Raw genomic sequence first — 24,992 nt, 5'->3', positions numbered from 1 at the left:
AATAGGCTGCGTTTACATGTTAGCATTTATTGTTCAGGAGAAGCTAAACTGTATCAGACAAAAATGTAAATGGACAGTAATAAATTTTTAAACCCCCATTTGCCTGGATTTCTCAAGCTCTCTCTGAAATAAACTACAAGCCTGTATCGAGCCCCCATACGTCTAATTCTGGCTCTAAGACTCAGACTTTCTGGACACCCAGGAACACATCAGCATGGCCTGTGCTGCTTCAGGTGGGGCGGGGGGGGGGGGTGTGCTGGGGGCGGCGGTGCACGTGTGCAGGAGAAGCCATCAGTGCTTCCAAGTACCTCTCCATGTCTCACCTGCATTCCTCCTGTTTGAAAATGACCCAGCTGGTGGTGAAGACGGGCAGCCAGTCACTTGTGCTGGGAAATGAGGAAGGGCACATCCTGGAGTCTACACCCAGCAGCCCCATGTCCTCACCCATGAGCTCAGTAAAGAGCAAGCATTAGCACCTCCCAGCCAAGCACAAGGCTGCTTCACTCTTTCCAGGGGAAGGAAAGAGACCAGCGCGGGCATGTGTAGGCTTGTGAAGGACACATGGGGACAGTGAACTTTCCACTTCGGAAGGAAGGGTGCGGAGGAGTCATCAGTGACCAGGTCCACTGGGAAAGGTAACTGTCCTCCCAGAAGTTCCAGGTGTACTCAGGGGACAAGGAGAGGCACACAATCTAATTTTGGGCGGTGCTTTTCAGTGAAAGGGATGTTATTCTCACAGACTGCCTCTGCTGTGTGTCCGGGGCGGGGGGGCAGTGACAGATGAGGGAGACCCCTGGCCCAGGCCCGAGCTCAGCTGAGTCAGGTCAGAGAGTGCACGGAGACGCTGATGCCCCCTGAGGGTCCCGGGGGCATCTGTCTGCGATTTCGGGCATGGTAATGGGAGTCAAAGCAGAACCCACAACAGGAGGAACGGGACCAACCCCACCCACATCACCAAGGCCGACGAGACCAGGAAATGTGGCCCAAGGTTTCAAAGCCTTGGATGGGGCCCCACCCCAAAGAACATTGAGCTGTCACAGTGGTGAGGGTCACTCCCAGCATGGGTGCTGGCAAAGGGGTCAGGAGCTGGGAACCCCCTGGTGCCAGTGCAGCCAATGCTGACCCGGGTCCCTGCGTACCAGGGGCGACACGGACGCCAGGGCCATGGAGAGGGCAGGTCCCTCTGCAACGAGGTGGAAACTTGGGCACTTGGGCCTCGCAGAGAGACAGCTGTGAGCGTGGGGGCGCCCCTGGCTCATGAGACATGACAGGAATGTGCAGCTCTGCTCTCTTGTCAGAAACCATGCATGGCCGGCTGCGCTCAGACGACAAACACGGGAGCTGGTGAGACCCCTGTGGGGCTGTGCACGGCCGGCGAGCTGCCTCCTCCACAACGGGCCAGGGAGGCTGGCCAGGTGCAGGGGAGCAGCCAGGTGGCTTGCCACACCTCCGAGCACACAGATGCCCCTCGGCCCTGGAGGGCCTGGCTCCTGCTTGCCCTCCTCACCTGAAGGCCCCGTGCCACCGCCCCGGGGGCGCCTGGGCGGCCAGGACCCAACACACTGATAAACACAAAATAGTCAACACTGAGAACTAAACTACTCTAAGCAATGAAGATTCCACCTTGCAGCCTGGCCTGGACGGAGGTGGAAGGCAAGTCAGTGGTAGCCAGATGACAACTAGCCAGGTGGGGCCCTGCTCCTGCCTCGGTCTCCCCGCCCGTGCTCACTGGGCCATCTGTACCACCACGGCCCTCCACGCCTTCTCCTTGTCGAACTCCTTCAGTGGGCTCCTGGACACCTGTGGCCAAACAGGCAGAGTGTTATTCCTCCTGGGCCCCGGAGCAACAGCAGGCGGGCAGGACATCTCTGCTAACTCGCGGGCTTTTCTCAGCCTGTGACAGGACCAGAAACAGTGCTGGACTCCCAGGAGGGGAAGCAGATGTCCCTGCTCTTCCACGCCCCCACTGACCGGCACCTCGGCCCGCATCCCCCGCGGGAACACGGCCAGGGCAGGGTGGGCTCTGGATCGGGGTGGGAGGCCGCCATGGCAGGAGCACCTGCATATAGTAGGTGTCCAGTAAATACTCAGAGACAGGGCAAGGATATACTCCATGGTGCAGGAATAAACGGGGCGGGGCCAGGCCCTCCAAGCTCCTCCCGGGGGCAGGGGCCCAGCGGCCCCACAGACGAGGGGCCTGGCACCCAGGGAAGGAGAGTGCTTGAGCACAGGTCACCAGACAGTTGCTAAAATTAGAGTTGCCCAGGCCTCTGGCACCTGGTGGGTGCTCTCCTTCACCACTCAGCTCCCTGGGGTCCCCGCCCAGGCCTGGGGGTAGAGCCATCCCCACGGAGACCAGCCCTCACTGGTTAAAAACAAGGAAAGGGCACCATCCTCGGATCTCCGTGAAGGAAAGCCCAGGACAGTTGGAGAGGACCAGGGTTGCTGAGCAGGGTCCAAGAGCAGGAGCACAGGCGCACCCGCACAAAGGTCCTGGGGCTGGTAGCACCAGGTGGGAGGAGGGCCTGGTCCACGCAGGGCAGCCCTGGAGGACCCTCCAGCAGCCTCCTCAGTCCACAGTGTAAATACCTGTGGGCGGGCAGCTCATGGGGAACACGGGGCAGGACCTGGGCAGAGTACTGTCCGGGTTGCCGTGAGCCCGGCACGGGGGCTGGCATGACGTCACTTCCAGAGCCTGTGGGCCAGAGGTCACTGATGCCACACGTAGGGAGCTGGGTCGGTGCCCCCATGAGGGGCTGGGGAGGGAACTTCTGTGACCAGTGTGGAGGCTGACCAACTTCCTGTCCACGTCCGTGAGTAAAGCTGAAGGCGTTCGGCCATGGCAGCTTCCCGGGCGACGCTGTGTGTAGGGCCACCCCACCAGGACAGGGCAGCCAGCGAGTCCGAGGCCACTCACCTCCCCTGGGGGGCGCTCCTGCTGGCTGGTCTGTGCGGCATCCCAGGATGCTCCCAGCTTGAAGCTCACACACTGGATGACGGTGCCCGTGTTGAGGCCGGCCTGCAGCAGCAGCTCCAGCATGAGAAGCAGCAGGAGCACGTCATAGGATTGCTGGCGAGACATGAGGTGGTGCAGCGCTGAGCAGCATGGCCGCGCCCCGGGGTTCCTTGAGGCCACTCCCCCCAACCAAGGGAGGCAATGCAGGCAGGCCCTGGCCCTGGCCCTGGGGCTCCCGGGAGCTTCCCCGGAGCTGGTGTGGAGCGACCGCAGGTACCTGCCCTTCTGCACTGGGATTTCTGTCTCATGAATGGGAGTGGAGGAAATCGATTCTGCTGGAAGTTCTGCTGTCCTCGCTTTAACAGATGATCTACAGGTAGCCCGCAGGCTGCTGAGCCCTGTGAGCAGCCCCAGGGGCCCACAGCCAAGTCTCCCACACCCCGAATGTTAACATAAAACCCCCAGCCCTGTACAGTGTCATTGTAGGAAGGCAGCAAGGAGACACAAACCCTGTCCTCAAGTTCGAGGATAAATTTAAACCCACGCCCAATTTAAAAAAAAAAGAAAAGAGTAGTTTCTGGAGCCAGGCAAAGTTGATTCTAAAATGTCCAACACAAAAAAACAAATACACAAAAGTGAGGTAACCCAGAGTGATCAGCAACGAGGAGACTAGCCCACCAGCTGGTGAAGCCGGTAATAAAACTTTCACAATAGGAACAGGGCAGCACCGGACAACACACGTGTGAGAACGTCAGGTGCAGAAACGGGTCCCCACACAGACAGACGCTCAGCGTGTGATCAGGGCCGCCTCTCCAATGAGGGCGGAAAGATAGGCGTCCCAGCGGATGGCGTCTGAAGCCCTCGAGAGGAAAGGCTGGCTCCCCCGCACTCCAGAATAAACTCCCGCCAGACACGAGCAAGAGCCTTTCTCATCGCAACTTAAAATCCAGAAGCAAGAAAGACACTGACAAACTACATAAAACAAACTTCCTCATGACAGAATCACAGCCAGCAGAAGGCAGGCCAGCCACCGCACAGAGGCCTCCTCCTGGCTCTGCCGTTACAGGGCGCTGGTCCCCCAAACACTGGCGGGGCTCAAAGCCCCCCAGAAAGTGGGCAGGAGCTCACCCAGAAAGACACGCCAGCACCGCCAGGCACAGCCCAAGGCCCCACAGCACTTGTGTCCAGAGAGACGCACGTACGCACGGCTGCCACACCATGCACTCTGGCTCGCCCGCCTGACAACCCTGTGTGCGGGCTGTGGAGAAGCAGGAGCTCCCAGGGGACTTGGGACCTCCTGTGAGGGGGACTCGTCACCATCTAACAAAACTACACACGTGTCCCCGCTGACCCAGAGACCCTCTCCAAGCTAACTGTCCTAATGACGCACCGCACAGACTCAAGACCACGCGTGTGCACCAAGGAGCCCTTGGTAACAGCAGGTAAGAGAGCAGCTACCTCTGCCCCAGGAACAGGCCGGGGATGCGTGACATCATCACGCGACCCATAATTAAAGAACACATAAGAGCCCCCATCCTGGGTACTGAGGAATACAAACAGAAAATACTAAATTTGAGCGCACATTAGACCAACAGCATGACCATGGGCAGAAAGGGGGTTATTTCCTTGAATAAGTGACGTCACCTCCTACATGGGTTAAGAGGAAGCTGTGGGATCCCTGGGTGGCGCAGCGGTTTGGCGCCTGCCTTTGGCCCAGGGCACGATCCTGGAGACCCGGGATCGAATCCCACGTTGGGCTCCCGGTGCATGGAGCCTGCTTCTCCCTCTGCCGTGTCTCTGCCTCTCTCTCTCTCTCTGTGTGTGTGTGACTATCATAAATAAATAAAAATTTTTAAAAAAAGAGGAAGCTGTGACCTCACTCAGCAGATGTGCTGCTGGTGGACTTGGGAACATTCTTACATGTATTATAAGATAAAATAGTGACTATATTCAATGTTCTCAGAAAACAAGATTTTTGAAGAGAAAAGTGATGCAAATATAACAAAAAAGCCCAAGTACATAAATTCTGAATTGGAAATACAATATAAATACAAGGCCTTTAAAAATCTATATTTCTCGGGGCTCTCTGGGTGGCCAAGTGGTTTGGCGCCTGCCTTCGGCTCAGGGAATGATTCTGGGGTCCTGGGATCGAGTCCCACATTGGGGTCCCCACAGGGAGCCTGCCTCTCTGTCTCTTTCATGAATAAATAAATAAAATCTTTGGGATCCCTGGGTGGCGCAGCGGTTTGGCGCCTGCCTTTGGCCCAGGGCGTGATCCTGGAGACCCGGGATCGAGTCCCACATCGGGCTCCCGGTGCATGGAGCCTGCTTCTCCCTCTGCCTGTGTCTCTGTCTCTCTCTCTCTCTCTCTGTGACTATCATAAATAAATAAAAATTAAAAACAAAATAAATAAAAATAAATAAATAAATAAAATCTTTAAAAAAATAAGTAAAATCTATAGTTCTCAGCTCTGTCTCTTGAAGAGGCTTAGAAGCAATGATGTTCCAGCAAGAATGAGCACACAGAGCCCCCAGAGCTTGACTTCTGTGTACGGTTCTCTCTGAAGGGGCCCGGGCAGCTCAGGGGCAGGGGCAGGTCTGCAAGCAGAGGCTTCCAGGTAACTTCAGGGAGCACAGGGCTGGCAGGTGCCTCCTCTGGCCACAGCTGGGCCAGCTCAGGAGTCCTCAGCGGCATTCCAAAGAGGAGCACCTGTCACACTGCGTGCCAGCTCGTCGGGGATGTGGGACAAGAGAGCCAGGCAGGTCATCTTTCTCTACTCCTCCGTGTAAAACAACAGCTCAGACAAGGGTCAGGCACCAGGGCTAACCCCGTGCAAGGTGCCAGGACGCGGCATCCACCGGTGCCTGGCTCATACCACGGTTGTGGTCACTTCCTTCCTGCGAGAGCCACTCACCTGGGAGCACTCTGGCAGCTGCTGCCAAACCAGGTGGGAGGGGACAGCACTTCCTCCTGACCTCACCCCTACAGGCATCACAGGAAAGAGATGCACAAGTGGGACCTTCTCCCAGACATGTGGCCTGGACTCCAAAAAGTCAGTGTCTTGGGGGAAGAGGTGGGGACTGTCCTGAATTGAGAGACTCAAGGGCAAGTTGTGGCCCTCGGCCGGGCCCTGCTCCAAAAGCTCCAGCCCATGGGGTGCAGTTTGGGGACGATCCATGCACATGGCCTGAGGGTGACACTGCGTGATGATTTCAGGCCTGTCAGGTACCATGTGGGCTGTCTGTGGAGGAGGCTGTCCTTTTGGAAATGCCGAGGTTTTTAAGGTGGAGGGTCCTGTCGTCAGACTCCTGCTGCTCCCTTTCAGATGCTTCCGAGAAATGACGCACATGCGTCTGTGCTCCCAGCCGTCAGTGTAAACACACGTGTATAAACAACATGTAAGCTGCTGGGGAATCCTTTCCATTCTTCTGCATATCTGAAATTTCTCATGATAAACATTTGGGAGTAAATACAATACCTGCTGGTAACACCACAAGGTATCTAAGCGACAGCCTAGTGATGTGTGTCTGAGCCCGTGGAGACAGTCATGGGGGGTTATCGAGAGACTCTAGAGTCCTCGTTATGGGCATGTTCATCTGTGGAAAACCCCTCAACTCCCCTCAGATTTATCTATAACCTGATGTGATTCCAACAAAAATTCCAGCAAGGTTGTGACATGACTGGATGAATAACGGATTCTACAGTGAGGATGGAAGCAAGAGGGGCTGAGAGGGTGTCCAGGCGGGCAGGGGGCCACTCGAGACCAGGCACCATGCCCAAAGTTAGGAAAAGAGGCAGCCTGTGCGGAGCTGGGGACACACGCCCACCAGAGAGGAGGACAGACACCTGGCTGTCCACACAGAAGTGAAGGAGATGCAGCTTGGGCCCCACGCGGGTCAGACGCTGGGCTGGACCACCCATCCTGGGAGAGCCCGCTCCCACGTGGCCCACAGGGCAGCAAGGCCACATCTGTACAGAGTTCTGAGAGAAAAGAACACGTACCTTGATGGCCGGTGGGTAATCTTTGAAGATCTCCATGATTCTCATGATGCTGAATGACAGGTACCCAGAGGCCGTGAACAGCAGCGGGGACGTGAGGCTGCAGATGGCGATCAGCACCTCCACCTGAGGGAAGCAGACGAGAACTCGGTTCCAGCCGGCCCGTGGGGCCCGGGAGCCGCTGCCTGCACAGGCGGGCAGTCTCTGGGTTCGGCACGCGGCTCCCGCTAGGCTCTCTGCGCTTGGGCTACCAGAAGCTCCGAGCATGGCTCTTGTCACGAGTCCCCCAACTCAGATACAAGTGTCCACTCTTGTATAAGTAACACACACGCACGGGTGGCCTCCTCCCGCTGCCCTGAAACCAGTTCCTTTAACCTCTGCCCCATCAGAGAACGATGCCTGGGTGGTCTGGGCCAGCGCTGCACACAGGTGCTGCCAAGTACAAATGCAGGCTGTTCTGGCCCAAATTTAGCAACTATCCCTGTCAACAACAGACAACCCGACAGGACGCAGGCTGAGGCTCTTTGCTGAGTCACAGACTTTCTCCTGGCTTTCTACCTGTTTCCACAGACAGTCCTGCCCTCAGAGCCACACAGGGGCCTCCCCAGGCCAACCCCTGCTCTGGCCCGCAGCCTGGTTCCCAGAACTGCCCCACCACGCGGCAGCCCAGGTGGGGCAAGCTGGGCCCTGGCACCGCAGAGCAGGCCTCAGGCTCCTGGGAAGGGCTTCACTTACCAGACACTTGCTGGGACACTCGGCTGTGACGTGACTGGCAATGGCACTTGGAAAACACTGAAAGGAAAGAAAACACGTCAACTTGAGGGGTGATGGTTGAGGTTGCAGTCACGCCCTCTCCTGCTTTCCCCTGTGCATCCTTGGAGCCAGTGGGGCGACACGGGATGGCCTCTCCAAGGCTCAAGGAGCCACAGCCGGAGTGCCTGTGTGCCCCGGAATCGCTGCTGTGACCTCCAGCCTCGTCGGCTCTCTGAGACACAGGACGCTGTCCCGAACAGGTGTGCATGCACCGCGGAGACAGAGGGCACGCTCCTGTACCACTCTCAGCGAGCGCCCCACCAAACATCACACATGTTCTTCATTCCAGGCACAGGACACAGTTGGGTGACCCTGCTTGCACTTAGAGGAGTCTCCCTGACCAGAGAGCCTCATCCCCCCGTCATCAGATGCACCAGCTGGCCACAAACTGGCCTCAGCCGGGGCCACTGTGCTCTTCCTCGGCGTCAGACTTAGGGAGCCTCAGGAGACACAGGCCTCCCCAGGACCACCCGCCACACTGACTTTGACCACGGGGTTTGACCATGGGGTTAGCTGGGCTCTTCAGGCTCCTCACTGGATGGGCACCTCTGCCCTTTCATAACAGGTAGATGTCCTTTTCCACTTATGTGAAGGAGATGGATTTAGTTTCACGCCATTCCTGGCAGAGAAAAGCACAGCAGGAAAGCCCATCCTCCGCAAGGAGCCCAGGGAGCTCATGGCCCAGCCACACACCCACAGAGGAAAAGGAAATGACCACACCCTGGGTGGGAACAGCTGAGACCCCCGGATACTGGGGGCGTATCTGCACTGGTTCAGGGTTCTGGGTTGAGGGTGAGCAGGCTCAGGGCTGAGAGCCTGGACAGCCAAGGGAGGATGACGGGAGAGCAGGCCAAGGAAGGTGGGGACACTGGCACTCTGAAGATGCTGGTGTGGCCAGGCTGTGGGCCTGGGGCCAGGGAGTCTCCTCCCTCTAAGGAGTGTGGAGGGCGAAGGTGTCTATGAGGAGGGCACGTGGACATGGAGCAGCCAGTGGGGAAGTGACTCAGGCCAAGAGACTCCTGTTCATACACACACGTACCCGGCCCAGGGAGGCTGCAGGGACAGCCAGGCCCTGAGCCCTGACCCTCTCCACCTGCTCCATGACTGTGGCCTCTCCCACTGTCCCCAGACTCAGCCCTCCCCACCAGGGAAACTCCCCTCACCCCTGGCCAGTTCTTCCACAGCTGGGGACTGGGAGCATCTGCAGAGAGAAGGCCCAGGGAGGCTGGTCTGGGGATGACTGCTTGGGGGGTCACCGAGCATGTTAACAGGGCTGCTCAGGCGAGTCTCTTCACCATCAGCCTCAGGTATTTGGTCTCTGTTGCAATAACTCAAGGACATAATTCCAGGTGCTTCTGGGTCACCTGAGAGGTTAAATATGTAGACGTGCCTCCTCCATTTTCACAGGTGCACTTGTGTGCTGGGGCAGGCAGGAGGCCAGTTCTCTGCTTTGCAAGCCCGACCTGTGCACTGGCAGCCGGCAGCCAGGTGTGTGGCTCCATCCCACATCCTCCCTCTCCCCCCAAGTCATTGGGGAGCATCTCCATCATTATTCCCAGGGATCAGTAAGGTTGGGCACAGGCATCTGCGCCATTGCTCTGAGCCCTGGGACGCAGCAGGAGCGCAGCACCTCAGCTGAGTGTGCCAGTGGTCAGGGCAGAGGCCAGGCCTCCAAGGCAGCTTCAGGAAGAGCTCCTGGATGAGGCCAGGGATGCTCACTGCATCCTATTCATTCATACAGGATGACCCTGGACAGAAGGTGGGACAAACCAGCCCCTCCTGCAGGTGTCACCATGTGACACAGTGATGCTGCAAAGCAGCCACCATGGGGTGACAGCTCCCAGAAGCACGGGGCACAGGTGTCTGCGGTGTCCAGGACTATGGGACTTTGGATGTGCCAGGGTTGATCTTAACTGTCCCATGTGGCTGTGAGGGGTCCACACTGGCCACGGCTGCATAAGACTGAGAATGGGAGGCACTGGGCTAGAAGCCCCATAGGTGGCATTTCAGTTCAACACTAAACAACATTAACTTACATGACCAATGTTAGAACTGCTCATAAAACAACAAAAGAACCATACAGAACATAGCGACCATGTATATCAAGCACTTACCGAACACCAGTGTTGTGTTAGGTATTTTACCACAGTAATATTTAACATAAGATGATAACATAAATATGCTACATTTTACAAAACAAATCACATTACAAAGCAAGATAAACATATCATACATCGTACCCTTGCACAAAATAAAACCAGTAAGTGTTCGCCAAGAAAACCACCAAGACAAGAAACCATGCTATTGGTTCGTATAAAAACAGTTAACTTGCTGACCCATTTGAGCCTGGATTCTCAAATCCCTCCGATTGTGGGCCCAGGGAGGACCCAGGCAGGGCGGCCAAGGCGAAGCGTCCTGCTTGGCCCACCGGCACCCACCTTCCACCCTCTCCTCTTCCAGCTGCTCTCCCACCCGAAATCCGCCAAAGCTGAGCTCCAAGGCCCACAGTGACTGTCCTGGTGAGAGGGGACCAGGGCTCGGCCAGCAGCCTGCCGGCCTGCACAGCCAAACAGACAAGGGCCACCAAGGTGTACTCACGGCCACTAAGATCCAAAAGAACGTCACTGAGAGGTGTGGCCCCGAGACAGCGTCATCCACGTTCAGAGCGATAACCCCACCCAGGACAGCAGAGACACCAGCAATCACCTCGATGACCTGGGGGGCAGACACACAGGTAGCATCACCCAGGGAGTGTCTGACAGGTGGCAGGGGGCAGGGGGGCAGGGGGCATGAAGGGACTGTTCTAAGAGCTCAGGGCCAAAGAGCCACACGACCTATGTTGAAATGTTGGGAACCACCTCTAAAAGAACATGGAGAAATGCATAGTTTCCAGCTCAAAATTAGTGAGAAAAGGAGAAAGGCAAGGAGCAGGAAGGAAGATGCTCCTCCCCACTAATTAAAAACAGGAGAGAAACCAAAACAAAAACAAAAACAAAAACAAAAAACAAAACAGGAGAGACAGGAGAAGGCAAAGAAGCTGGAAGAGACAAAAATGGTAAAACTGGGTAGAAACATGCAGCGCGGTGATGCGGGCCCGCACGTGAGGGACTCCATCCACCAGGCCACAGAGAGGACAACAGTCCCAGGCTGCTGAAAGAAGCATCCCCAACCCAAGGACAAGCAGAGCTGAGCGTCTGAGGCCGACCACAAGGGAGCCTGGCACCGGGACCCGGCGACACAGGCATCACAGGGGCAGCCATCAGCAAAGTTGCTGAGGAATGAGAGGAGGAAGCCCATATGGACCTAGGGACACAAGCTCCAGAAACCATGGCAGAAAGTACAGAACCAACCAGCAGAGATCCTGAGTGCCATGCTCAGAGCGGGAGGTTTATTAGAATGAGGGGGAAAGCACGCAGGTAAGGATGGAGGGCGGCCCCATCACCCCCCTGCCAACCAGGACCCTCCAGAGTGAAGCGGTGAACTAGGAACTCCTGAACCCTGGGGACAGGATATCACCACGGACCTCCCCTAGTAAATCAAGTAACAAGGAGAAAGGCACATTTATCTTACTGAATAGGATTTTAGGACCCGGGCAGGAAATGCCACTTCATACAAAATGTTGGCGCTCTCCAACATGGGACCCTGAAAAGAAACAACACATTTGGCCTGGTGACTCTGCATGTGCTATGGTAGGGGGATGCACCTCAGGAGAGCTGCTGCAGGGGCTGGGGGCAGGGGTGCGCCCAGGAAAGCCACAGCCCAGGCTCTCAGCACCAGCTGGCTGTGTCTCAGCCACCGCTCAGCCATGCTCCGGGTCCAATGCTCTCCCTGGTCAGGAAAATAGGACTAATCCCTGCGATCCCAGTATATGTACGAGGTGACCCTTTCAGCAGATTCGGTCTCGCCCTGGGAAGCGCGGGGCAGTGGTGCTGGGCCAGAATCAGTCTATGGGGAGGTCGTGTTGCACCTTCCACTTTGCCTCCGAGGCCACGAGCCTCATGAATCCCTGGAGAGTGGGGCCCAATAGGGTGCCCTGGGGCAGCCCACCACCCTCAGGGGAGCGAGCGCTCTGGGTCACCTGCTGTGTGCCCCATACAGCACAGGGCTGGACCTACCTTCTGCTTACAGTGCGCCTCACTTGATCGTGCTGAGATGATCACTGTGGCCGCCATGAAAAGCTCCAACAGAAGGAGCAGAATCAGATTAAAATTTATCTGCCAAAGAGAAGACCCATGTCTATGAAACTGGCTCTCTTCACCTTTATTCTGTAAATGTAGATGATCCTATGGATAGGTTTAGAAGCCCATGGATAGGTTTAGAAGCCCGTTCAAAGCTCTGGGCAGCTTCTCCTGTCCAAGGCCTGATGCTAGGCACAGGGCCACATATCACCTCTGACTCACGTAGGTCTTTTCTTTCCTCTCTTTTAAAACCATCCTTAGCTCAAAGGCTGGATTTGGCCATTGAGCTGCAGTCTGCTGACCCCTGAGCTAAACCCTCCTTAGTGGTTCACCCCTCCTGGGTGTTTAAAGATACAAAAGCTTACGTTCACATCAAAACCTGCACGCTTTACACAGCTCTATGCATAATTGCCAACAACTGAAGAGACCCGGGTAATAGAACTGTTCCATATCTTGATCGTGTTGGCAATTACAGGAATCTGTGCCTGTGTTAATCATCATAGAACAAAATCCTTTAAAAAGTCAATTTAAGGGATCCCTGGGTGGCTCAGCAGTTGAGTGTCTGCCTTCAGCACAGGGTGTGATCCCAGAGTCCCAGGATCGAGTCCCACATCGGACTCCCTGCAAGGAGCCTGCTTCTCCCTCTGCCTGTGTCTTTGCCTCTCTCTGTGTGTCTTTCATGAATAAATAAATTTTTAAAAAAACTTTAAAGTCAATTTAACTATAGGTTATGCACAGCAGCCAACCCAGAGCCCCCGCCCAGCACCCTCCGTGGGGCTCCAGCCCTCGGGGCCTCCCTCACCTGCTCCCACCACCCAGGGCAGGTGCCCGGCGACTAGGGAGCCCTGGAGCCCGCAGACGGTGTTCCCATGAGCCAGCCCTGAGCCCGTCCACCTGCCTTGTCTGTTCCTCCTGCAGAAACCACAGGACAGGCTCCTGCCCTGGCCCCTGGGGCGACCCCCAGTGCCCCCGGCCTGGGCACGGCCTGCCCCCTTATCTTGCGAGCTGTGAGTGACAAGCTTTCCCAATGGTACTGTCTCCTGATCGCAGGCCTTGCCAGACCTTAGTGGTAATAAAACCTACATTTAAAATCAAATGAAATTGATGTTTGATCTACAGAACCCTACATGCAAAATAAAACAGAGAACTTTTTTTTAAATATAGTATTTGGTGAAACACTAACAAAAACTGACCATCTATTGAGCCACAAAATAAGCCTTGGTAAATTCCAACAAATCTACACTACAAGTTGTGCATTCTGACAGTAATGATAATATCAAAACACGACAAATGGAAGACTTCAAAAAATAATCTCATATATCTGTTTCAGGAGGGTCCTAGCAAAAACCCAGGGACAGCCACGAGGAGCGACTGGAGGAAGTTTAACCAGAGGAGAGCTCACAGGTCTGAGCCGGGAAGAAGGGAAACCTAGCAGGGGGGCAGGAGTAACCACTGAGGACCAGGGGAGGCAGGAGTGACTGTGTGAGAGGACGCAGCCCCATCCCGCCCCCCCCAAGGCCTCAGAGGCAGGAGACGGGGCACACCAACCACTCCTTAGTGCCCCATCTGTATCTCTCTGAGCCTTCTGGCCCACCCATGCAGCCTGCTCTGCACAGGCAGGGAGGGGGAGGCAGGGCGTGGGAAGTGGGTCTGGAGAGGCGAAAGGGGAACCTCGCCAACACTGAGAACCAAACAAAGATGAAAACGTTACATGAGAATCTGGAATGCAGCTAAGACGGGACGGGACACACCCCGCGAGTGAGCCAGGCTGCCAGCTCTCAACAGAGGTAGCATCCCGACTGACCCACCAACAGACAGAGAAGCAGCCCGGAGACCCAGAGACATAGGAAGTGAGGGAAGGACAGACTGACCAGTAGAGAAAATGGCAACCAGAAACAAACCAAAGGAGGTTCACAAAACAAGAGCTGATTCTTGGGATCCCTGGGTGGCGCAGCGGTTTGGCGCCTGCCTTTGGCCCAGGGCGCGATCCTGGAGACCCGGGATCGAATCCCACATCAGGCTCCCGGTGCATGGAGCCTGCTTCTCCCTCTGCCTGTGTCTCTGCCTCCCTCTCTCTCTCTGTGTGACTATCATAAATAAATAAAAATTAAAAAAAAAAATGTTTAAAGAGCTGATTCTTTGGATGAATGAGGTCTATACAGTAAAGACACAAATAAAATTCTGGAATGAAAAGGAGAAATCACAGATGGCACACATAAAATAGTGAGCAGCATTACAAGCTACTACATGCTGATAATTTTGAAAAACTGCACCATATGGGGAAATTTTTGATAAAAAATAAAAAAAGTCAGACCTTGACACAAGAAGACACAGAACACGCTGATGCTAATAACAACATCCTCAGCCACAGCTTCAGGTGACGATGACTTTACAGGCAAGTTCTACACAACCTTTAAGAAGCAGTTCATTTTATCAATTCCCTAAACACGAAAGAGGTCATTGCTGCCTAGTTTACTTTATGGGCCAGCGTAACCTTGACTCTAAAACTGAAAGAGGGAAACAGGCCCATTTCAAGGTGATGCAGAAATCCTAACCACCATACCTGCCAGTCACTGCATCAGAATATCCACAACAACACTGGTGGAACCAATACAATCCACAACAACTAGGAAGGATAAGAGAGTTCAGCAAAGTTTCCAAACGCAAAATCAACTGATGAAATAAATACCCTTTTTATTTAAAAACTGGTACAGTTTGCAAATTCACCTAAGTGAATATTCAGCAGCAAGGGTCAATCTCCTGGTTGATCATGTGGGACGCTGTCTCTCGGGGAAGCCGGGTGAGGTGCACACAGGAACTCTCCTACTCTTTGTGCAAGTTATTTTGAGTCTTAACATATTTCAAAATAAAGAAAAATTTCAAATCAATACCTTCTCTCTGCACTCCAAAAACCCATCTGAAAATATAATTTAAAAAATAAGACGCTGTTTATAACACTAACAAAATCTGTAAATGACGTAGCGATTACTTGACCAAGAAGACACAAAACTGATGCCCTAAGGACACAGAAGATGATCTGAATAAGTGGAGAGACCAGGAGGCTCTTCCATGGGATGATTAATGTAACAAAGATGTTACTTGGGACAAAATTATTCTATGAACTTAACCATAATGCAACCCCAGGTGCAGTTGCTAAGGAACTCCGTAAATCCCTTCCAAAGTATAAAGTCAGAGGTCAGCTTTGAGGGAGGAGGCAGGTGTGACTCTGGCCCAAGGCCATGTGGTGTGGCCCCCAGACAGGGTGGGGAGCAGCAGGGGGGACACACGTACTGTGTAAAATCAAGTCCTGGACATGAGGAGAAAGACAACCTCGATTTTCAGATAGGCCAAGGGCAAAAACAGGCAGCTGTCAAGGCGGGAAGCTCAGGAGGTGGCAGAGGAGCACCACGTGCTTAGAAGCATCAGGGATGAGACAAGGGGAAGGGACATAATGAGTTGCTGCCACTGGGGCCGTCTGACTGGGACACAGGGGAACACTGGTGATGCCAAATGCAGGGAAGGTTGTAGGATCTGAGGGGCCTGAGCAGGCCGGTAGGGTGAGAGCCGGGCCCTGCTCTAGTGCAGGCAGTGCAGGCAGAGCATGCTCCTTGGCATAGGAGACGCCTGCAGAAATGTGTCCATGTGGGCCCCGCTTGTGGCTGCGGGGCTTTGGACGTGAGCCATCTGGATCCACCCCTGAAGAATGCTGGGGAGACAGGCCCTACTGCTGACGCTGGGCAGACTCATGGGGAGCTAGATGGGGGAAGGACAGGGAACAGAGGAGCTCTCCTGCATATACCACGTGGGGACATCAAGATGTGGTTGCCCGCAGGCGGGGGCTGAGCATTTGGGGCCCCACACAAGCAAGGAGCCGGGTGTGGGAGTCACAGCCCTGAAAGGTCATGTCTCACTCATGGCTATTTCCCGTGTGTGTATGTGTGTGTGCACGCGCACACACACACATCCCCAGACACTGGTGGTTCAGGCCTTAGAACCATGTGCCCTTGGTGCCACAAAAGCACTTCCAGTGGGCTGTTGCTCGACCTTCAGATGCCAGGAGCCACCCGAGGGCCTGGCTACCTGTGGATTCCCGTGTGGTGGCCCAGGTGGGGTGGAATTTGGAGTTCCAGCTCCAGGAAGGGCAGCACTGCAGCCCTGGCCATGCTTGAGAAGGCTGGCTGGTGTGCGGTTCTCAACCTTTCATCATTCTGTGTCGTTGGGGGCACTGTCCTAGGCAATAGACATTTGAGTATCTGTTTTGCTTTGGGGTCTTGGGCACCATACTCAGGGCTGCTGGAGCCACACTTTGTGGCCGAGTGCACCACTGCTTCCCGGGGTCTGCACAGTGTGGGGGATGCTGTACGGAGTCCCAGGGTATATGTTGCTTCAGACACCAGACTGTCTCCAAAGGGTGTGAGAGTCGCTTCAGGTGGAAGGCAGGCACCTGGGGCTTCTGCCCATGTGATGCTGGAAATGCCATCTCCTTGTGGCTTCCATTTGCCTCCTCTGATTACAGCGAGGCTGAGAGTGCCTCCCGCTGCCGGGTGACACTGCGCCTCACTCCTCAGTGAGTGCCTAAACCAGCCTCCTGCCCTGGACCTTCTCTTATGGATCTGCAGCAGGAGCTGGAAGGGGTCCCCCTTATGGTGTGGGCTCCAACAGCTGGGTCACAGCACTACCCTCTTCCAAGCCCAGAGCCATGGTCTCCCCATGTGGGGCTGCTCCAGGCTGGCCTGGTTGGGGGTGAGGGACCCCTGTCTTCCTGGCCCCATACCTGCCTGTGGCACCACTTTAATGAAGACATCCTGGTTCTCAGGAAGACTTTGATTTTCTACAAATCAGCCTCACAAACCTTCCAACTTATTCCCAGGAACTCCACGTTTATCGCTATAAAATGATTTCTGTATTTAAGTTACTTTTCCAGAATGTTCTGTTGCTAGCACAATTGTCGTACCCAGCAACCCTGCTACATGTGAATTCTGAGGTCAAGTAAGCAGGAATCCCTTTGCCTGCAGATTATGGCAACATGAGTGTCCCTTCCAGATCCACAGGACAATGTTCATGCCTCTGCCTCAGGGGCCTGGCTGACACTTCCTCAGAGTCACCTCATCCTCTTCCTGATCTTGAAAAAAAAGTAGTTCAACATTTCCCATAAAACAGAAGGGTTTTTTTGTTTGTTGTTTTGAGGTATCTCTGATAAGCCCTCTTTCATACGAGACTTTTCTGCCATCGTAGTTTGCTTGTTTGTTTATTCATTCATTCATTCATGAGAGACACAGAAAAAGAGAGAAAGAGAGACAGAGATATGGAGAGGCAGAGACCCAAGCAGAGGAAGAAGTGGGCCGCATGTAGGGAGCCCGATGTGGGACTCGATCTCGGATCCCCAGATCACACCCTGAGCCAAAGGCAAATGCTCAACTGCTGAGCCACCCAGGCGTCCCTGCCATCGTAGTTTAAATGGGAAGGTTTTCCCATTTTTCTTAGTGGTTCACACAGTAACAGTGCACCTTCCAGTCAACAGCATCAGAAATTTGATGAAATACATAGTAAAAGAGACATTAGAGATATTACCAACAAACCCATCCACTGGAATCAACGCAACAAATAAAGACCATTCTCAATGGGGCACCTGGGTGGCTCGGCCAGTTAAGCATCATCATGATCCCAGGGTTCTGGGATTGAGTCCTGCATTGGGCTCCCTGCTCAGTAGGCAATCTGCTTCTCCCTCTCTCTCCTCTCTCTCTCTTACTTGTGCTCGCTCTCTCTCAAATAAAATCTTTGAAAATAAAAAAGACCATTCTCAAAAGCATAAATAAAATTCTCAAAACTTCATGGACTCAAGAACTTTGACACACATGCACCGCGTGCCTACTGCACATTTCCAACCCAATGACAGCACCTCTCTGGACCAGACCTGGTGGGACCAGGGCTCTGGCACCCATATCAGCAGGAAGACATGTCCAGGAAAAAAACAGGAAAATGGGTGGGACCCACAGCCCTACTCAGGGACTCACGTCTATTGCCGAGGGGTTCACGACCAGTTTGCATCCAAACCAGATTAAACATGTAGTGGTGATTGCGAATGTGGACACAAACAGGATCTGAAAGTTGGGGATCTGGAAAACAAGACAAGGGTTCACTCTTTCTTGCATAACTTAAAAAAAAAAAAAAAGCATCACTGAACCAAATTCCAGGTTGTTAATTAAAACTCCCAAGAAGGGGGGCAGCCCCGGTTTAGTGCCGCCTGTGGCCCGGAGTGTGATCCTGGAGACCTGGGATCAGTTCCGCGTCGGGCTCCCTGCATGGAGCCTGCTTCTCCCTCTGCCTGTGTCTCTGCCTCTCTCATGAATAAATAAAATCTTTAAAAAAAAAAAAAAAACTCCCAAGAAAGGGGCACCTGGGTGGCTCAGTGGTTGAGCGTCTGACTCAACTTCAGCTCAGGTCATGATTGCAGGGTCATGAGATCCAGTTCCACACTCAGCGGGGAGCCTACTTGAGATTCTCCTTCTCCCTCTATCCCTCCCACCCCATGCTTGTTCTCTCTCTCTCCCTAAAATAAATGTCTTAAAAAAAAAAAAAAAAAAGAAAAAAATAGCCAGGGAGGGTGCCCTGCAGCCCCTCGGGGGTGGAGTGAGGGTAAGGAAGCCCTGCTGGGGGAGCTCAGGGTTTGCAGGCAGTGGAGATGCACCCTTCCACATACATGTGTGCATGCAATCACACACACACACACACACACACACACACACGGGTGGGTGCCCGTCAGCCCCAGAGGCGGCCTCGGCCAGTTTCCCCAGCCCGCGGCCTGGTACGTTATGCCATCCGGGGCTCTTGCACAGCTGGGAGCCATGCACTGCCCCCACACCTGCCGAGACCGCACGGAAAGCTGGACTCACCGCACTGATGTTTCTCCGTGAAACGGCAAAGCTCACGATTGCTGAGGGAAGGCACTGAAAAGAAACCAGAGCTCTGTGAGCCAGCAGTGGATCCCCTGGGTGTCCCTACTTGGGCTGCAGTGCTTAAGCTTCCAGAATGACCCAAGACATGCCAGCCAAACAAGTGCCACCAGTCTGCAGGCACAGGGGTGTTGCCAATGGTAGAAGGTCTCGTGCCTTTCAAAATGATTTATTCTGGGAAAAGTTTAATTTTTCTGAAGAGAAAAAGCAGACAGATAATGGAAGCTATTCTCACTGAACACACTTAGAAGCCAGACTGTCCCCTCTACTGACTGCAGAACAGCAGAGTTCACCTTAGCTCACGTATTACCCCAAAAGGGAAAAGCGTGTCTATGTGAAGGGAGAAGAAATGTTCAGGAGACCTAGGGCCCCTAGGAGATTCTCGTCAGACCCACACCCCCAGAGTTGACCCCCACAGAAGTGAAGCATGAGGAGGGCAAGCGTGGGGATGTCAGGCCAGTGGGAAGGTGGAAGGAAGGGCACGAGCCTGGGCATTGTGGGCCATGCCAGATGTCACCCCTGAGGACAACAGGACCCCACAGACCCCATGAGCTACAGGGACAGAGCCTGCAGGACGCAGAGCAGTGGGTGGACGAGGGCCCCAGGGCTGGGCCTATGAGGGCACAGGGGGATCTGGGGGGAGAACATGCTTGTCTCCTCAGCCTGTCACTTCTGAGGTTTTGCTGAGATATCCAGTCGAGGTCAGCGCTGCCCTGGAGCATCTGGGTCAGAAGTCACTGTAACCCCCAAGAAGGGCCACCTAGAAGGCTCCAGAGAGAACAGTAGGGGATGGGTCACATTCTTTCAAGGGGCTTTGTTCTAGGAGAGCAGAGGCCGGGCTCCCTGCCAGCTCACAGCCGCTAGAAACCCAAGGGCCGTTTCCCATCAAGGAATCTGCGGAGTGAGACTGACACTTGCAGCAATCACTTCAAAAGTAAAAATCTCAAAAAAAAAAAAAAAAAAAAGTAAAAATCTTACTTGAAACTGAAGTCAGAATGGGAGATACTGAACGAGGAGCAACGGAAAGCAACATGCAGATTTCAGAGCAAAGAAACTCAAACGCACCTCAAACCTCGGTACTGAAAGACTCGACAGAGGAGCGATGCTTACCGATCCCGCAGCACAACGTAAGTAATCCATTTCAGAGGGAAACACATTTCCCAGGTAGAGCGAAAACCCCGACGTCACAAGTAGACAGCTCTGCAAAACAGCACGATTCGAGTGACAACACAGGCGTGTGCACTTGAGGTTCAAGTCCTCTGATTACAACTTAATAGTCTATACAATGCCACCTTGGACGCCCGGATCCCGCCAGACCAGACTCCTCTGAAAAACAGCCTCAGCCCGCACTCCCCCCCCACAGTGTCAGACTAGGGGCCTCGACATTCTGGGAAGACAGAAAGAGACCTCTGCTGAAATTTAAAGCAAGAAAAGGTGCTTCACTCCTGAACACACCCCACCATGTGCGATTTCAGGTGCCTTAGCATCCCGACCCCCGGGCGTCGTGGAGGCTGGCAAACATCCATCTGGTGCTCTCCCCAAAGCTAATCCAAGTGGACAGCTGGGAAATGACTGCTCGAGGAAGGGGCTGCAGGTCCAAGGGCTTCCTGGCTTGGGGGGCAGCCAGGCCTCACGTCAGGCCTGGGAGACTGAAACGTACCACTGAGGGTGAGGCTCTGGGGCGGGGTTCAGTGTCAAAGGCTCAGTCCCAGGGTCTAGGCCGGGTGTGTGTGCCCCACTGTGATGGGAGCAAAGGGCCTGGGGCCCAGGCAACAGAAAAACCACGACACAGCCCTCACGAGGAAATGAGCAGGATTGTGTGTCCTGGCCACAGGCAGCGGGAGGCAGCACAGAGTCCAGGGCCCTGGGAGCAGGGAGGAGAGGCTTCCTCCACACCCGGGGAGGACGGGCGAACCATCTCAGTAGGACAGGGAAGGGTGGGCAGGACCCCCGGGAGTGCTGGGGGGTGGCCTGGGAAAGCCCAGTGTGGAGGGAGGGCACTGCCTGGATCCTAGCTCCCTGCCCAGGCCACACAGAGCCCTGGGGTCCAGCCTGAAGGGAGGTGCATCCAGCGGCCCAGCCTGGGTGAGCCTGGTCTGGGGCCGAAATGACCCCTTTAGTGGGGCGGTGCCCAGCAAGCATGTCTGATAGGAAATGTCCCGACCCCAGGCCTGCCTCCTGCTGGCCCTGTCCCTCCGACTACGGGGTTCTCCTGTGCCAGGGACCTGGCTTCCCTCCTCGGGGACCCTGACCAGAGGTCTACTCAGAGCACGGCCCCTCCTCCTGTCTTTGCAGGGCAACTCCAGACCCCCCCGGGGAGAGGGTGGTGGAAGTTACCCTAGTGCAACGCATGACCCCACAGAGGAGAGGCCTGGTCATGGGCTGTCCCGACCCTGGTGGGACATAGAGGAGCCACAGCCCAGAGACCAGCAGTAGCTGGGGCTGGACATTCGTGAACTGAACCCAGAGAACACAAAGTAAGCACATCAGGCCTGAGGGGCTCCAGAAGAGAAGTAGTCCGGGAAGCGCACTCTCCCAGGCCCCGGGGACGGCACCCAGGCCAGGGGACAGCTCGTGGCGGGGGAGGCCTCCCCAGTCCTGTTGGGGAGCTACTCACCCCCATCAACACGGAGAGGACCCACGTCTTGTGACTGAAGCATGGGGGCAGCCTCGTCGCCAGCTGGAGGTCATTGGGCTTGGTGTCCAGGGCGTAGCTCCCTGCGTCAGGCCTTCCGCGCTCCAGGGTGGGCATGCGATCGTAACCGAGCTCCTCCCTGCCCTGCTCGTCCCGCGACATGGTGCCCAGGGCACAGACCGTCGCATTGGCAGCCCCAGGACAGCGGCACTCGCAGCCGGGGTCACCTCTGCCGCTGTTATCCGGGCCACTCTGGAGCAAGAGTAGTTAAAGGGATTTGTTTTCAGGAAAGGGAACATCAGCCGTACCGAGATGCCATAAAACTAAAGGGAAAAAGCAGCACTTAACCCCCCCCCCCCCGAGGGGCTGCGATCACCTTCCCAGAGAGCCCCAAGCGGCTGTAACGCCCGGGTGACGCAGGCCCCCCACACACCCCACCCTGCACTGCAGGAGCCCCGCGCCGGTCAAATCACCTTAAGCAGCTTGCTTCTGAGCCCTGGTCTCCTGTCTCCAGGCGAGAAGCGGCTGCTACCGAGCCATCCGGCCTCGGGCTTCCAGCAATTGCTATTCACAAGGGAACAAAAGTCGCAGCAGCACCGAAGCCAGGGAAGGGGTGCCGCTGCCCGAATGTCAATGAGCTGGAGACAGTGGGCTGGCCCGTCCATGGTTGTCTAACCGCTGGCACGGAGCACTGCCCTGCCCGCCCAGCCCCGCTCCGCTCAGCCCCTTGGGGATGGTGGGGGAGGAGGCGGGCGACACGGGGGCACCTGCCAGCCGCGGGTCCCCGCAGAATCGGGGCGGTGGGCCGTGCCAGGGTTCCAAACAAGTAACTTTTTATTCAAAGCCCTTGTGATCCGTCTTATCGGGCAGCCCATCCCCTGTCTGGTGACCTCGGAGGAAGACCTCCGTCCCAGGGGCGCACATGCATTTGCACACTCAGCGCGGCCGGCGGGGCCCCTGACCTGCTTGGCATGGTGGCCGCCGGCTCCCCTGGGCAGCCCCCACGGTCCCGCTGGGCCTTTTATTTCTGCTCACTGAGCAAAGAAAAAGGACTGAATAGACTTGGCCCAGGGACACTGGTGCCCTGACAGTGACAGAGACGGGCTCTCTGTGGACCCGGGAGCTGTGAAGCGCTGATCGGAGGCGCTCTGGACAGCCCCCTCCTCAAGCTGCAGATCCACGCAAAGCTCAAGCGAAGCACGGGTCCACCTAACGGCAGCTCTGTCACAGAATTCTTCCACCGGGGAAGAGAAGGCTCCTCGCCTGCTGGGAAGTCCAGAGCGGGCTGGAACCTACCTGAAATCTCCCAACCTTTGCTGGTTGTCTCTTCTGGTTTTCCGGGAGAGCCGGGAGGGGCTGTAAGGGGACACAGAGCCTCCAGCAGACCCTGAGCTGAGCACGGCCGATGTGGGGCTCCATGGGGGCTCCGTCCCGCCCGAGGTTGGCCTGGCCGAGTCCAGGACGCCCCTCGATGGTCTCCCAGATGCCCGAGCGAGCAGGAGCCCACGTGGCCAGACAGACCCTTCGGGGTTGTTTGAAGAACGCGGTCAGCAGGCCTCTCCGGCGCCGCGCCCCCAACTGAGTCTCTGCGGAGAGCAGCAGCGCCTCCCGAACCTCAGGGCCCCAGGCCATCGACGCTTGGAAGTGCTCCCAGTCACCAGAGTGCCGCTGCCATCGCACGTTCACACACGGAGGCTCCCGAAAAGGCCGCTCGGCCCGCCAGGAGCGCTCTCACCCGCACACGGTCCAGCAGTCCTCCCGCGGCGGTAACAGCGGGCACGGCCCGCAACACAAAGCCCTCCTCCATGACCCGAGGCCCCTCGGCGCCGGGACGGGCCTCGCTGAGCGGGAGGCGCCTGAGCAAAGACCGAGGACGAGGAAGGAGCCTCCAGCAGCGCTGCCAGGGGGCGGCAGCCGCAAAGGGCCCGAGGCGCACAGCTGGCGGCAGAGCAAGGACGAGGTGGGCACCGGCCTGAGGCCCTGTGGCGTGGACGCAGCCCCGGCTGCGGCTCTGAGGCGGACCTGCTGGGAGGCTCCAGGCCCGGGCGCATCCGGTGCTGCGCACAGAGCAAGCCGCACGACGGTGAGAGCAGATGCGGCGGGTCGGCGCCGAGCCACAGGCGCTCGGGTTCTGAGGCGCCACGGCGACGAGAACGTCAGGCGCCCAGGAGCCCGCAGGACCCGTCGGGGCAGCCACGCCTCGAGGCCGCCGCCTGCCCCTGACGGACCTTGACGCCCTGCTGCGCCGCCGGGGGAGCGGCGGTGGCGGCGGGCTCCAGTCCAGGAGGCAGGCCTGCCACACAGGGGGCCGCGCAGTGCACTCCTCCCCGGCCTCCGCGGGAGCCTGGGCCGCCGCCAGCGCCTGCCCCGCAGCCCCTTCCTCGGCCTCCGCCCCCACGCGGGGCGCCACGGAGCTTCGCCGCGGCCGCAGGTGACCACGCTGAGGCGGAGTCCGCTGGCTTCGGACGTGCGGCCCTGCCACGGCCGCTAACGGGACGGACCCTTCCCCCCCCCACACCCGCTGACGGGATGGACCCTCCCCCCCACACCCGCTGACGGGACGGACCCTCCCCCCCACACCGCTGACGGGACGGACCCTCCCCCCCACACCCGCTGACGGGACGGACCCTTCCCCCACACACCCGCTGACGGGACGGACCCTTCCCCCCACACACACCCGCTGACGGGACGGACCCTCCCCCCCCCACACCCGCTGACGGGACGGACCCTCCCCCCCCACACCCGCTGACGGGACGGACCCTGCCCCCCCACACCCGCTGACGGGACGGACCCTCCCCCCCCACACCCGCTGACGGGACGGCCCCTCCCCCCCCACCCCCGCTGACGGGACGGACCCTCCCCCCCCCACACCCGCTGACGGGACGGACCCTGCCCCCCCACACCCGCTGACGGGACGGACCCTCCCCCCCACACCCGCTGACGGGACGGACCCTCCCCCCCCACACCCGCTGACGGGACGGACCCCCCCCCCCCACACCCGCTGACGGGACGGACCCTCCCCCCCCCCCCACCCGTTGACGGGACGGGCCCTCACTCGTACCTCCCCCCCCAGGGGTGTCTCGCGCAGGCTGCTGCTTTGAGCCAGACAAACGCTAAGGAGGAATTAGCACAAAATCGCGAGAAACCCCCGGTTCCGGAGAAGTTTATCCGCGCGGTGGGAGGAGGAGGCCCCGAGGCCGCCCGGGAGTCTCCGCGAAGGACAAGTGCGCGGAATCCACGCCGCCATCTGCAGGCCCAGCTCGACTGGGGCTCCGCGAACGCGCGTCTCCTTTCCACCCTAAGAAGGTACAAAGCCTGGATCAGCAGCAACGACAGGTAAGAGACGCGCGGCCCTGGAGAAAACCAACGACTGCGAGGGCTGTAACCGCGCAGCCGGAGCCGGGCGGCGGGGCGGGGCGGGTCACGAGCTCCCGGGGCAGCCCAAGCGGAGCCCCTC

The 24,992-nt window shown here is 56.8% G+C and overlaps 2 protein-coding genes across 8 annotated transcripts in view; one reads left to right on the top strand and one right to left on the bottom strand.

Annotated features, from left to right (window-relative positions):
* Positions 1-11: 11 nt before the first annotated feature.
* On the bottom strand, positions 12-24,992 carry MLC1 (modulator of VRAC current 1). Of its 7 annotated transcripts, none has more exons than XR_005365465.1 (13): positions 22,009-22,339; positions 21,518-21,787; positions 20,011-20,100; positions 18,841-18,894; positions 17,962-18,063; positions 11,885-11,983; positions 11,340-11,411; positions 10,368-10,484; positions 7,692-7,748; positions 6,960-7,082; positions 2,918-3,070; positions 1,624-1,800; positions 12-386 (listed from the first exon to the last, which is right to left on the bottom strand). XR_005365465.1 is itself a non-coding variant. In XM_038550165.1 (13 exons), exons 3-13 carry the CDS (start codon positions 21,695-21,697, stop codon positions 1,726-1,728), a joined length of 1,122 nt encoding a protein of 373 aa, XP_038406093.1. In that variant the 5' UTR covers positions 21,698-21,787; positions 22,009-22,154; positions 24,597-24,992; the 3' UTR covers positions 12-1,725. The 7 variants fall into 7 exon arrangements, 6 of the variants coding, with proteins under 6 accessions (XP_038406093.1, XP_038406091.1, XP_038406092.1 ...); XM_038550165.1 differs by adding an exon at positions 24,597-24,992 and having other exon boundaries at positions 12-1,800; positions 22,009-22,154; XM_038550163.1 differs by adding an exon at positions 24,597-24,992 and having other exon boundaries at positions 12-1,800; positions 22,009-22,099.
* The window catches only part of MOV10L1 (Mov10 like RISC complex RNA helicase 1), a 72,596-nt gene continuing 72,189 nt past the window's right edge, over positions 24,586-24,992 (top strand). Inside the window, exon 1 of the mRNA XM_038550157.1 lies at positions 24,586-24,871. The gene's annotated coding sequence lies outside the window, so the exon portion shown is untranslated. The remainder of the gene's footprint in view (positions 24,872-24,992) is intronic.

Source organism: Canis lupus, chromosome 10 (genome assembly GCF_011100685.1).
Source record: "Canis lupus familiaris isolate Mischka breed German Shepherd chromosome 10, alternate assembly UU_Cfam_GSD_1.0, whole genome shotgun sequence".
Lineage (NCBI taxonomy): Eukaryota > Metazoa > Chordata > Mammalia > Carnivora > Canidae > Canis > Canis lupus.
Note: the sequence above shows the minus strand (reverse complement) of the source record. Positions and strands in the feature narration are given on the sequence as shown.

Excerpts from the sequence above, each read along its gene's own strand:
- MLC1 (XM_038550161.1), bottom strand. The coding sequence starts at position 22,200 with ATGGACGGGCCAGCCCACTGTCTCCAGCTCATTGACATTCGGGCAGCG. Across the intron at positions 21,788-22,008 it reads TCAGAAGCAAGCTGCTTAAG|AGTGGCCCGGATAACAGCGG; the intron begins GTGATTTGACCG and ends CTCTTGCTCCAG. Across the intron at positions 11,984-17,961 it reads TGAACCCCTCGGCAATAGAC|ATAAATTTTAATCTGATTCT; the intron begins GTGAGTCCCTGA and ends TCTCTTTGGCAG.